At 46.0% G+C, this 12,683-nt stretch overlaps 1 protein-coding gene across 2 annotated transcripts in view; it reads right to left on the reverse strand.

Moving 5' to 3' along the window:
• Positions 1-12,683, reverse strand: part of PPP2R5C (protein phosphatase 2 regulatory subunit B'gamma) — a 170,789-nt gene that overhangs the window by 48,720 nt on the left and 109,386 nt on the right. For both annotated transcript variants that reach the window (XM_039534849.1, XM_039534850.1), the window contains one exon: positions 2,431-2,539. In XM_039534849.1, coding sequence (XP_039390783.1) covers positions 2,431-2,539 — 109 coding nt within the window. The remainder of the gene's footprint in view (positions 1-2,430; positions 2,540-12,683) is intronic.

The following is a 12,683-nucleotide window of genomic DNA, read 5'->3' on the forward strand; positions in this document are numbered from 1 at the left end:
TTATATCTTTAGTGCTCTAGGAATGCCCATTTATGCCCCAACCATCCAAGAGTTAGAACACAATGAAGAGAGAACAGTATTCCACCACTTGTGTAAAGAGGAACTTCCTTGAAACAGAGAGGTTTTTGGACTATAAGAACTTTTTCCTCATGACAAAAACAGTGCGATTCTTGTATGACTGTAGGAAGTAATTCTAAAACTTGCCTTTTAGAGGTAATGGCAACTAGAAAAACCAGCCATACGCTTATCTAATTTAATCATTGTGATTAAAATTGGCACCTACACTCAAATGGAGGATCCAATGTGTCTGCTCAGAAAATACTGCTATGGCTCATGTCATGTTTCTATGGTGCTTAGTTGTAGGAGTCTAATCAAACCTTCTAGCCGAGGTCCCTAGAACTTTGGGATTATTATAATATTTGTATCACAATAGCATCTCAAGGTCAGTGCTCCATTGTGCTAGCCATTGCACAAAGAGGCAATTCCTGCCTCAGAGTTTTGTTTTCCCTCACACCTGAAGTGCAAATTTGACCCGATCAGTGAATGAAATATCCTGGTTGAGTTCTGTCAGGATACCAAACTGTATCAGAGGTTAATGGAGAATCCATGTTGAACTACACTTCTCTTCTGATGCCCAAGTTCTTAACTGTAGGTGTATACAGTCTGAATGAAGGAATTCCTGTTTCAAAAGGCCTGGTATTTTCTGCAGGTACAATGTGGGGTTCCTGGCTATCTAGCAAGTCTAAAGTGCCTTCTGGGCTGTGGAGGACTAGAAGGAGCACCACAACTCTCCCTATTCCTCTTTCTGTATCCGTTATGTGAACTGTCTTGAAGGGTAATCAAGACATTATTTCCATTGCCATGGAAAAGCTTTGACCTCTGATTAATCCCTGGTTTTGGAATTGATAGAAACACTCATGCCTCAATCATAATCCAACCCCTAATGGGAAGTAGGAGGAGACTTCCTCTGAGATAACGATAATTGCCCACTATGTGGTTTCTTGCAGTTTAATGATGCAGCTAGTACTGGTCATTGTCACAAACGGGACACTAGACAAGATGAACCACCGATCTGATCCCCTATCACCATGTTTGCATGTTTTACAGCTGACACGCCCTGATAAAGATCTTGAAATTAACCAAAAGATTTTGAAAAAATTGTATTCCAATACGCTTGCTTCCATAGTGAGTAAGTAAGGGTGTAGAACAAAAGTTGGGTGGCTTTCAGCATGTTTGCATTCTGGAAAAGAATCAGCACACTGCAGTGCACAGAACTGTTGGACATGTGTGCCCTCAGCAATCCTAGCGACACAGCACCAGTGAGGAAACAGTAATTTTCACAAACCTCCCAATCCTTTGAGGTTACAAAGGACTGTGGTGTAGGGCCAGTTGCAGGATAATTTTTAGACTATTTTGTGAGTTGCTGAGGAAAAAATCCTCACAAAAACCACAGCTGTTCTTAACTGGCCATTTGATTTCTTCATCCCAGACTTATTTTGGTCCCAATTCTGAAATTCATCTCCTCACAGAAACTTCAGATGAAGTCCTAGATTAAGATTCAAATTCTATTTCTTGATCTTTGATTTATTCTAATAAAGTGAAATTAACACTAAGTTAAAAATGGGTCAACGCAATTACTAGAAAAGAATTTTCACGTAAAAACTGGTTTAAATTTAATACAACTATTTATCAAATTTACATAAAAAGACAGTGCTTTCTATATGGGGTATTTATTCATTAAAAAGTGATCGGGAACGGGCTGATTTTTCTGAACAATTTCCTAGGTATCTAAAAGGAGCTTTTTCTAGACAGATTTTCAGCATATCGCAGTGCTGTTCCAAATCTAGAATCCTTTGGGGCTCTCTACTGTTAGCCTAAGAAAGGTTCAGGGAGTTTGAAAGCAACAACAGTGGAGCGGTCCTAATGTTATTTCCCAGATTGTTTCAACACTTCAATTTTTTTTGGTCTTTTTTTAGGTATTCAGTTTTTTACTCCACCTCTTCAGTAACATCCACTTAATGAATCCATGTTGAAGAAATAGTGATTTAGCAAAACATCCAGGGCACCAAAAAGTTGCAACAAACTGAACTATTAAATTATCCAAGTAAAACATACCACATATTATGGCTCTTTTAAAAAAAGATCTACTAAAGGGACATTCTCATTAAAAGGATAAGATTTTCTATGATATAATACAGTGCTTTTCATCCTCAGATCTCAGAACGCTTTTAAAAGGAGTATCTTTACTCCATTTTACAGATGAAGAAACCGAGTCAGAGAGAAGGGAAGCAACTTGGATAAGGTCACACAGCAGGCCAATAGCAGAGCTGGAAATAACCCCCAGCTCTCCCGACTCCCAGTTCAGCATTTTATACCCTGGTCCATCCTGTGGAACAGAATCTATAACACTTCATAAACAAATTAATTTACCTGTGGGTGGTAGACACTGAGCGATTTCACTTTGTGCAAAGGTAATAACACCTTCAGTAAGAAAATTTTGTGCTCTTCTTTTAATGGTAAGGCAAATCCATTAATTATACTGTAAAAAAAATCAGAAGTTTTTAAAATCAGTTTAAAATCAGTACTTGTTCAAAATTTTCACTATTGCCAAACTTTTAAGGATAAGAAAAATCATTTTTTTGTTCTTTATTTTAATTGTTCCAAGTTGGGTTGTTTTTTGAGCTCTCCCATAGAACATTAATGTAGCATTTTTTCCCATGTTGAAGAGGGGGGTCATTATATTAAATAAAAATAGAACAATGTTAAGAAAATTTAAGTCTAATTATCTAGAGAGCAGAATACAAATTCAGCCAACGGTAAAATCCACATCCTCACATCCCCTATATCAAGAGTTCTAACTTGCGTCTTTTCCAGGTGCCGAAATCCTCCCTCCAAGTTCCATAAAAGACCCAGTTCCCACCTCTCGGTTCAGCTTCCAACCTTTCCACCTCTTTGTAAAACAAAGTTCTGAATAAATACCCCTCCCAACTGCTGAAACCCAGCTGCTTCATTCCTGATGAGGGAATCAGCCAAAGACCCAACACCTGGGAGTCCGATCCAAGAGAGTAAACAGATCGGAGACAGAATTACTCTACTGGGAAATGTATAGTTTTTTTTAGAACTGGAGCAGGCAACAAGACAGCATCACAGCACATGGAGTTTTTTTTGGTCTTAGTTGGGTTTGGTCCTGCTTTGAGCAGGGGGTTGGACTAGATGACCTCCTGAGGTCCCTTCCAACCCTGAGATTCTATGATTCTATGAGTTCCCAACACCAAGTGAGTAAAGACAGGTATTAATCGTTACTGGGTGCATTGTACCCTTTGATCATTTTATATGGAATGGCCTTTTGAAAACCAGTCAACTTTAAAAAAATGGAATTAAAAATAGTTTCACATTCTACAACTGGAGTCCCACTGCCAATTTTTGTGGTTTTACACTCACACATTCTTATTTTTAAGATGTTTTCATCTCACATTAACTACCACGGAAGGCTCTCACAAACAAGCGGGGAGCTGAAAAATTACTGAACTATTACATCCTAAAATACGTTAAGAGCATTCAGCTTGCAAAATCAAGCACTCAAAAGTTAAAAAAGGCCAGAAATTAAGGCATTTGCAACCTTAATTCCCCGTACCTTGTACGTGCATACTATAATGCAGTCTATAATTACATTATCACATATTTTTTCACAACCTGTGCCTCATTCACTTAATGAGTAGTTATTCATTATTTCTTTTTATCCTCCTCATTCAATGTATGGTATCAGGCCTTATTTAACACATGCCATCCCAACCCCACACTGAATACAAAATTATTGATTGCCTCACAGACATTTCCATGGTGCTCTCATAATATTTGAGTGTTTCAAAACATGAATTTATTTTCTTAATGCTCCTGGGAGATTAGGTGTTGTCACTATTTTGTAGCTGGGGAATTGAGGCAGAACGATTAAGGCAAAATTGTCATAAAAGTGTCCATTAATTTTGAGTGCAAAGCTTAAAACACATAGGGACTGATTCTTCAGAGTAATTAGAATTTCATAGCGCTTTATATGTTTGTAGCACAACCCCAGTTTACTTTTGTTGCAGTTGTAAGCACTCAGCACTTCTGCATCTCTGACCTCTGGTGCCTCACATTAGGCACCCAGAAAAGGAGGAGAGCACAATTAGTAGCTAACTATGAAATTTTTTCTTTATGTGACTTGCCCAGCATCACATAGGAGCTACATGGCAGAGGCAGGGATAGAATCCAATTCTCCAGGGTGGCCATTCAACTTCCTTTCTCATCCTGTAATCGCCTGCCTCATTCACTACACACATTCCAATTTCTGCAACAAACAAGCAGGGATCCCACAGACACTAGCCTTATTAACTATACAATACTGATTCGTTCCTATAACACCATCCTTCTTGGGCACTGAAAGAGGCAGGGGTCCTGTAGGAAAAAAAAATAGCAAGTGCTCATGTAATTACAGAATATCATAAGGCATAAGCAACCTTAAATTCTGAAATTTCTCAATTTTTGAGTGCTTGACTTCTCAACCTGAGCTTTTTTCTGGAACTATGCTGACCCCCAACTACGGTCATCAGCAAGGTTTAAACTTTTAGATTCACAGCACAGACCTCTACCACTTGAGCTAACGGACTGATTGGTAACAGTTGTAGACTGTTATTGGCTGTGGACCTGCCACTAGAGGGCAAGAACAAACTTTGAGAGTGGGTTTCACAACTATTTGCTGGCAGCAGCAGAATGGAGAGACTCAGGATTCTTGGGTTCTGGAGGGAAGTGTTCTTAAGTGTTACAGACCCTTCTGTCCCTATGTCCCAAGCCAGTCTGTCCCCACCACTGATCCTGACTATTCCTCCCACCCCCAACTCCTGCCCCATTCACCCCACTACATCTACATACTCCCACTCCTAAGTGCCCCACTCCCTGCCTTATCCTCACCCCTCTGCATTAAAGTCAGGCAGTTTCCTCTTTCACCACTTTGCTGCCTGGGCACCAGTTGTGGGGGGAATACTGAGAGCACAGGAAAGATGTTTTCCCTACTTTCAGTTCTTGTGCCCAAGATTTTTCACAAGCTTTTAACTTGGCCAAATTTGAGTACATTTTCACAGACAGCAAAAGGCACGTCCCCTGACACAAGGGCAAACACCCGTGCAAAATTTCAAGCCTTTGTTCCAAAGCAGGAGTTTCTGCAGTGTGAATTACATCTTAATAGGAATACTGTCTGCCCTTCCATTCAGGATTATGTAATGTTCCTATAGCAACAGAAGTAATTGCTTACAAGTAAAAGTGTTTTTTGTTGTTTTTTTTAGCACCAGTTAATACAATTTAGCAGCCAGAAATTGACAGTTAGTGCCATGTCACTGCCAGCTCTGCAAGCCTCTGAACAACTGTGTGAGAACTACTAATCTTAGATGTCTGGTAGATAAGTTTTTCCTGAAAGTGCAATTGTTTTTGTTTTTTAAGTTAACAGTGTGCCTTTAAGGAAGATACAGGGATATGGAACAGAAGGACAGGAGTGACTTCAGTTTCCCAGTTGTCAGCCAGCCTAGGACAAGAACTTTCTGTTCCTCCAGTAAGTCAATGCATTAGATCCCAAACAAACACAAAGAAAAATCTCTTAGCTGGCAATTGTGCTTTGCTATGCCAGGCTATAAGAATAAAGTTAATATTGACACCACATATTGCTGATAGTATGACTGAAAAGCTAAATAAACAGGGTGTCTTGGCTTTTTTTTATTTTTTTTTACACTTAATATTTTAAAGAATTATCTCATGGAAAATAAAATTCACAATGTGACTAGGATACAAAGACAAAAGACAAAAACATAATGTGGCCCTGGTCTACACTACAAGTTTAGGTCGAATTTAGCAACGTTAGATGGATTTAACCCTGCACCTATCCACACATTTCTGTACTCCTCCCCGACGAGGGGATTAGCGCTGGGTCGAATTTGGGGTAGTGTGGATGCAATTCGATGGTATTGGCCTCTGGGAACTATCCCAGAGTGCTCCATTGTGACCACTTTGGACAGCACTCTCAACTCAGATGCACTGTCCAGGTAGACAGGAAAAGCCCTGCGAACTTTTGAATTTAATTTCCTGTTTGGCCACTGTGGTGAGCTGATCAGCACAGGTGACCATGGAGTCCCAGAATCGCAAAAGAGCTCCAGCATGGACCGAACGGGAGGTACTGGATCTGATTGCTGTATGGGGAGACAAATCCGTGCTATCAGAACTCTGTTCTAAAAGACGAAATGATTAAGCGCAGCCAGACACCAGGGCGGTTAGAAGAGCGCAGCAGGGGGCGCTGCACATCAGAGAAGCTTTGAAAACCAGTTTCATGACTATCCAGGCTACGGTGTGAAAGTTCTGTTTGTTTCTCCTTGATGAAAACCTGCCCCCTTGGTTCACTCTACTTCCCTGTAAGCCAACCGCCCTCCGCTTACAGAGGCAATGAAGTAATTGTTTCAAATTCATGCATTCTTTATTAATTCATCACACAAATGGGGAGATAACTGCCAAGGCACCCTGGGAGGGGTGGGGGAGGAGGGAAGCACAGCAGTGGGGTAGTTGTAGGGGCACCCCCTAGAATGGCATGCAGCTCATCATAGAAGCGGGATGTCTGGGGCTCTGACCCGGAGCGGCCGTTTGCCTCTCTGGTTCTTTGGTAGGCTTGCCTGATATTCCAGGCAGGACTGACTCCCAATTAGACAGAACTTAAAGAAAGGAATGACCTGGAGTCACTCCCATTTATGCCCAGGTGCCCCCGACCAACCTCACCGAGGCCGGCCGGGAGCACCCATGTCTGCCCAGGTGCCCCCGACTGACCTCACCGAGGCTGGCCGGGAGCACCCATGTCTGCCCAGGAGCCCCCGACCGACAAGGAGACAGCAGCAGACAGTACAATATGGCTGCTAACCGTCTTTGCTAACTTGCAAAGGCAAGGAGCTGCTGCTGTGTAGCACTGCAGTATCACGTCTGCCAGCAGAACCCAGGAGATGTACGGTGACAGTGAGCTGAGCGGATTCCATGCTTGCCATGGTATGTCCTCTGCACGGGTAACCCAGGAAAAAAGGCAAGAAACAATTTTTTGCTGTTGCTTTCACGGGGGGGGGGGAGTGGGGGGAGGCTGACGACATGTACTCAGAACCAGCCGTGACAATGTTTTTGCCCCATCAGACATTGCGAGCTCAACCCAGAATTCCAATGGGTGGTGGAGACTGTGGGAACTATGGGCTAGCTATCCACAGTGCAATGCTCAAAGTCGACACTAGCCTCGGTACTGTGGATGCACTCTGCCGACTTAATGGTCTTAAGTGGGGACACACAATCGACTGTATCAAATCGATTTCTAAAAAAATTGACATTAAATTGACCTAATTTCGTAATGTAGACATACCCTTGGTTTACTCCTTTATGTAGACAATCTTCTGGAATGGGCATTGTGGACTGATTGTTGGTATAGGAAACAGCTCTTTATAACAAAGATCCAAGTGGTATCTCCACAAAGGGCTGCAAATTAATTTTGTCTTGGCTCTGACCTGCCTTTTACAGCAGTTACACAACAAGAACAAGAACAAAAGGGTTACCTACCTTTCGTAACTTGTTCCTCAAGATGTGTTGCTCATGTCCATTCTAGGTGTGGAGTGCCACGCTCGTGCATCGGTATATTAGGTGCTGCTGACCCTAGCCCCCTCAGTTCCTTCTTGCCAGCAACTCTGACAGAGGGGCCGGTAATGCAATGGACATGAGTAACATCTCGAAGAACAAGAGTTACGAAAGGTAGGTAACTGTTTTTTCTTCTCCGAGTGCTTGCTCATGTCAGTTCCATTCTAGGTGACTCATGAGCAGTATCTTTGGAGGTGGGCTCAGAATTCATGGTCATGCGGCTTGTAACACTGCTCTACCAAAGCCAGCATCATCTTGGGCCTGCTAGGTAAATGTGAAACAAGACATGAACGTGTGAATGGATGACCAGGTAGCAGCCCTGCAGATATCTTGAATTGGCACTTGAGCCAGGAAAGCCGCAAATGAGACTACGCCCTAGCTGAGTGGGCAGTTACAATCGCCGATGGAGGCACTTTTGCCAGATCAAAGCAAAAACGGATGCAGGCGGTAATCCATGATGAAATTCTCTGGGAGGACACTGGAAGACCTTTTATCCTGTCTGCTACCATGAAAAACAACTGCATCGACTTACGGAATGGCTTGGTCTTTTTGATGTAAAAGGCTAGCAGTCTCCTGAGGTTCAGAGAGCATAATCTACACTTCCCATCCGACTTATGAAGTTTTGGAAAGACGAGAAGTAAATATACATTCTGGCCTGTATAAAACTGAGAAGCTACCTTGGACAGGAAAACCGGCTGCGGTCACAGGTGTACTATGTCCTTGTAAAACACCATATAGGGTGGCTCCAAGCTAAGCACCCTAAACTCAGAGACTCTATGTGCACACGTTATTGCTACCAGGAGTGAGACCCTCCATGAGAGTAGAAGGGATCAGGAAGCCAAAGGCTTAAAGGGGGGTGTGAGCCGTGACAGCATGAGATTCAGGTCCCAAGGAGGGACAAGGTCATGAACATGGGGATAGTTACTCCAGACCTTTCAAAAACCGGACTGTCATGTCACGAGCGAAGACTGACCTGCTCTGGAATGGAGGGTAGAAGGCTGAAATAGTGGCCAAGTGAACCTTAACTGGTGAAAGAGACAGGCCCTGGAGTTTGAGGTGCAGAAGGTATTCTAGGATCTACAGCAGCGAGGCCAGCTCAGGCCAAATACCCTGGTTCAAGGCCCAGAACATGAACCGTTTCTCTGCTCTGTGGACCAACGGCATTTGGCCTGCCCTCTGAGGTCTCATGGCTGGCTTACCTACCTGGGGAGACCAAGCACTCCTGCTCCTCTGCATTCAACCATGCAGCAGCCAAGCTGTCAGGTGCAGCGCAGCCAGGTTTGTGTGCAGAAGACTGTTGTGGTTCTGAGACAGCAGATCCGGCCAGAGGGGCAGCTGCAGCAGAGCCACCACTGAGAGGTCCAGCAGTGTGCTGAACCAGTGTTGGCGAGGCTAAGCCAGACTATCAGGATTACCTTCCCCTGGTCCTGTTTCATCTTCTCAAGGACTCTGTGGATTAATGGCACCGGTGGGAAGGAGTACGTTAGGGCCCCTAACCACGGAAGCAAAAAGGAATCTGACAGGAAGCCTCTGTTGATCCCCCAAAATATGTGGTACTTCCTGGGTGGATTTGTTCATGTCCTGGCAGAACAGGGAGTTCCCCACCTCTGAGGGATCATGCTGGGGTTTTGCTTTGCTCGCTGATGTAAAACATTGCGGTGGTATTTTCCTTCAGGAGCTGCAGCACCTTGCCCTTCACGTGAGGCAGGAAAGCCTGACAGTCCAAGCGAACTGCTTTGAGCTCTCTGACATTTATGTCGAGGGCGCGATCGTCTTGCGACCAACATTCTTGTGTGCTGAGATCACCCAGGTGTGCCCCCCACCTCAGGTTCAAGGCACTGGAGACCAGTGTCAGTGACGGGGTTGCAAAGGGAACTCCCTGCAACACTGATCCAAGGTCCACCCACCATTTCAGGGATGACCATATGTGATCCAGCACCCTGACCATGCGGTCTAGATTGTGCTATTGGGGATGTAGACCGAAGACAACCACGCTTCCAGGGGTCTGAGATAGAGCCGCACGTGACTGATTACGTAAGTACAGGCTGCCTTGTGGCCTAATAATCTCAGGCATGTGTGAGCAGGTGGGCTCTCACTTGCAAGATCTGGTCTGACATGGCTCAGAAACAGGCCTCCAGAAGGAAGGCTCTGGCTTTTGTGGAGTTGAGGACTGCCCTATGAACTATCTGTTGCACCGGTACTAAGGTCGATTTCTTTTTATTAACTGGCTCAGATTGTGGCAGGTGGAACGTACCAGATCGAGGCTCCTTTGAACATGATCCTGAGATCTGCCCTTGATGAACCAGTTGTCAAGGTACGAATAAACCAGGATCCTTTGACACCTCAGGTAAGCAGCCACTGGTGCCATGCATTTTGTGAAAACTGGCGGGACTGCTGAGTTCTGAAGGGAGGAATCATGAATTGGAAATGACGCTGGCCCACCACAGAATAGAGGAACAATCTGTGTCCTTGGAAAATGGAGATATGAAACTATGCGTCCATCAAGTCGAGGGCGGCATAACAGTCTCTGGGGTCTGGGGAAGGGATGATGAAGGCTAGGAAGACCATGCAAAACTTCAACTTTCTGAGATTTTTTTTTTTTTTGAGGTGTCATAGGTCCGGAATGGGTCTTAAAACCCCTTTCACTTTCAGGATTAAGAAATAGTGGGAGTAGAACCCTTTCCCCCTCATGTCCTGAGGGACCTCCTCCACCGCTCCCAGCTGTAGGAGGTTTTCTACTTCCTGAACAAGGAGTTGCTCATGAGAAAATTCCTTGAAGGGGGCGGGGAAGGGAGTGGGAGGGAGGGGCAGCCGAGAATTGCAGGGTGTAGTCCAGAGATGATATACCGAGCATCCAACGGTTCGAAGTAACTCATGACCAAGCCAACCGGAAGGTGGTTGAGTAAGGAGTAGGGTGGATTCTGAGAACTGACTCGGGCGCTGTCCTCAAGCACACCCCTCAAAACAAGCGCTTCTGGCCCCCTTGGTATTTTGCTGAGTCAGGCCGGACAGGCAAATGGGAGGTGGAGGGGCAATGATGGCTGAACCTTGAGTCTTCGTCCCTTCTAGAGGAGCCCTGCCAAGGAGGCGGGGATGGTCTGAACTGTTTTTTCACCATCTGTGGCGTTGCAGGCTTAGTGAGTGGAGGGTGGCTTTAACGTCGTGGAGTCCATGCAGCCTTGCATCTGTCTCCTCCAAGAAGAGCCCCCTTCCGTCGACGGAAGGTCCAGGAGGGAGGATTGCATCTCCTGGGACAGACCCACAGATTGAAGCCAGGAACTGCACCACATTACCACATCCAAGGCAACATCCCTGGCCGCTGAACTGGCCGCATTCCATGTCATCTGGAGGTACCCTCCTCCAAAATGGTGGTAAACTTGTGGCCCAAGTCCTGGGGCAGGGAGTCAAACTTTTTGAGGGAGTCTCACAGATTAAAACTGTATTTCCCCAATAAAGCCTGGTGGTTTGACATCCTAAACTGAAGTGTGGCCATCAAATAAATGTTCCTTTCAAAAAGGTCCAGCCTCTTGGTGTCTATTTTTGGGTGTGGAACTGGCTTGCCCTTCCCTGTCCCTTTCATTGGCCACCGAGATGACCAGTGACCCTGGGAGCGGGTGGGTATATAAGTATTCAAACCTTTTAGCAGAGACGAAGTATTTATTTTCAGACTGCTTGGAGGTGGGTCGGATAGAAGACAGGGTTTTCCAGAGGGCCTTGGCTATCTTTAGAACCCCGTTGTGCACAGTCAGTGCAACCCACGTGGGAGCTGATGCCATTAGCATGTTGAATAAAGTGTCAGACTGCTCTGCCATTTCTTCCACTTCCAAGCCTAAGTTCAAGGCCACCCTCCTGAGCAGGGCTTGGTGTTCCTTAAAGTCATCCGGTGGACTGGCATGTGAGGGCCCTGCTACCACATCATCTGGCAATGAGGACAAGGACTGGACTACCGGGGGAGGGCCTGGGACATTGTCCCCTGTAGGGGAAGGTTCCTTTAGAGTGGATACCTGCTCCTCAACCCCAGTATTGGATTCCACTCCACGCACTGAGCCCAGGGCCATCGGTGCCAGGGGTTACTTTTCCGAGGCAGCAAGGGAGGACAGGTGCAAGAAGGGCATCGGCATGCCTGGCATGCCCCACATGTTCCAATATGGCCACTGTGCAGGCCACTCGCCCAGCTCCTAGTTTGGCAACATGGGAGTTGAGGCAGACTCAGGTGCCCACAAGGGCCACTGCTGCTGTCACTGTGAGGGGCTAAAATCACCACCAGATGGAGCCCTCACCCCACTGCATTCCAACCTCCTGCCCCAGCCCTCAGCCCCCTCCTACATCCCTCTTACCCAGTCCCACCCCGGGGCCCACACCCCCAGCCAGAGCCCTCACCCTAACACTCTGCCCCAGCCCTGAGCCCCCTCTTCCTGGCCCCATCCCAGAGCTTGCACCCCCAGCCAGATCCCTCACTCCCCCTGCACCCCAACACTCTGCCCCAGCCCTGAGCCCCTGCTCCAAACTCCTAGGCCCCACCCCCACCACGTATTACCTCCATATTGGCACACAACAGAATTCATTCTGTACATGGACATAAAAAATTAGAGGGAACACTGCTCTTGACCCTTCTTGCACGATGCCAGGGAGTCTCATTCCTTCAGGTGCTCTTTGGCACCAGCAAAGAAGAGTGGTGCTGGGCAGAACTCGGCGCTGGCGGTGCTCTCCACACCGATGCCAAGGTGCTGGGTGTAGAATCGGAGTGGGAAGGCTCCGACACAGGGCGAATCGCAGCCTCCAGGAGGGCCCTTAGATGAATGTTGCGCTCCTTTTGAGTTCTAGGACGAAAATTCTTACAAATGCGACACTTGTCCTTCACATGCAACTCTCCCAAGCACTTTTGGCAGCTGCTATGGGGGTTGCTAATGGGCATAGGTCTATTACAGGCAGAACAAGGCATAGAACCCAGGGACCGTCCCCTGCTGGGACTCTAACTTACAGCATCATAAAACCATAACTTCTAT

Source organism: Mauremys reevesii, linkage group 4 (genome assembly GCF_016161935.1).
Source record: "Mauremys reevesii isolate NIE-2019 linkage group 4, ASM1616193v1, whole genome shotgun sequence".
Classification (NCBI taxonomy): domain Eukaryota; kingdom Metazoa; phylum Chordata; order Testudines; family Geoemydidae; genus Mauremys; species Mauremys reevesii.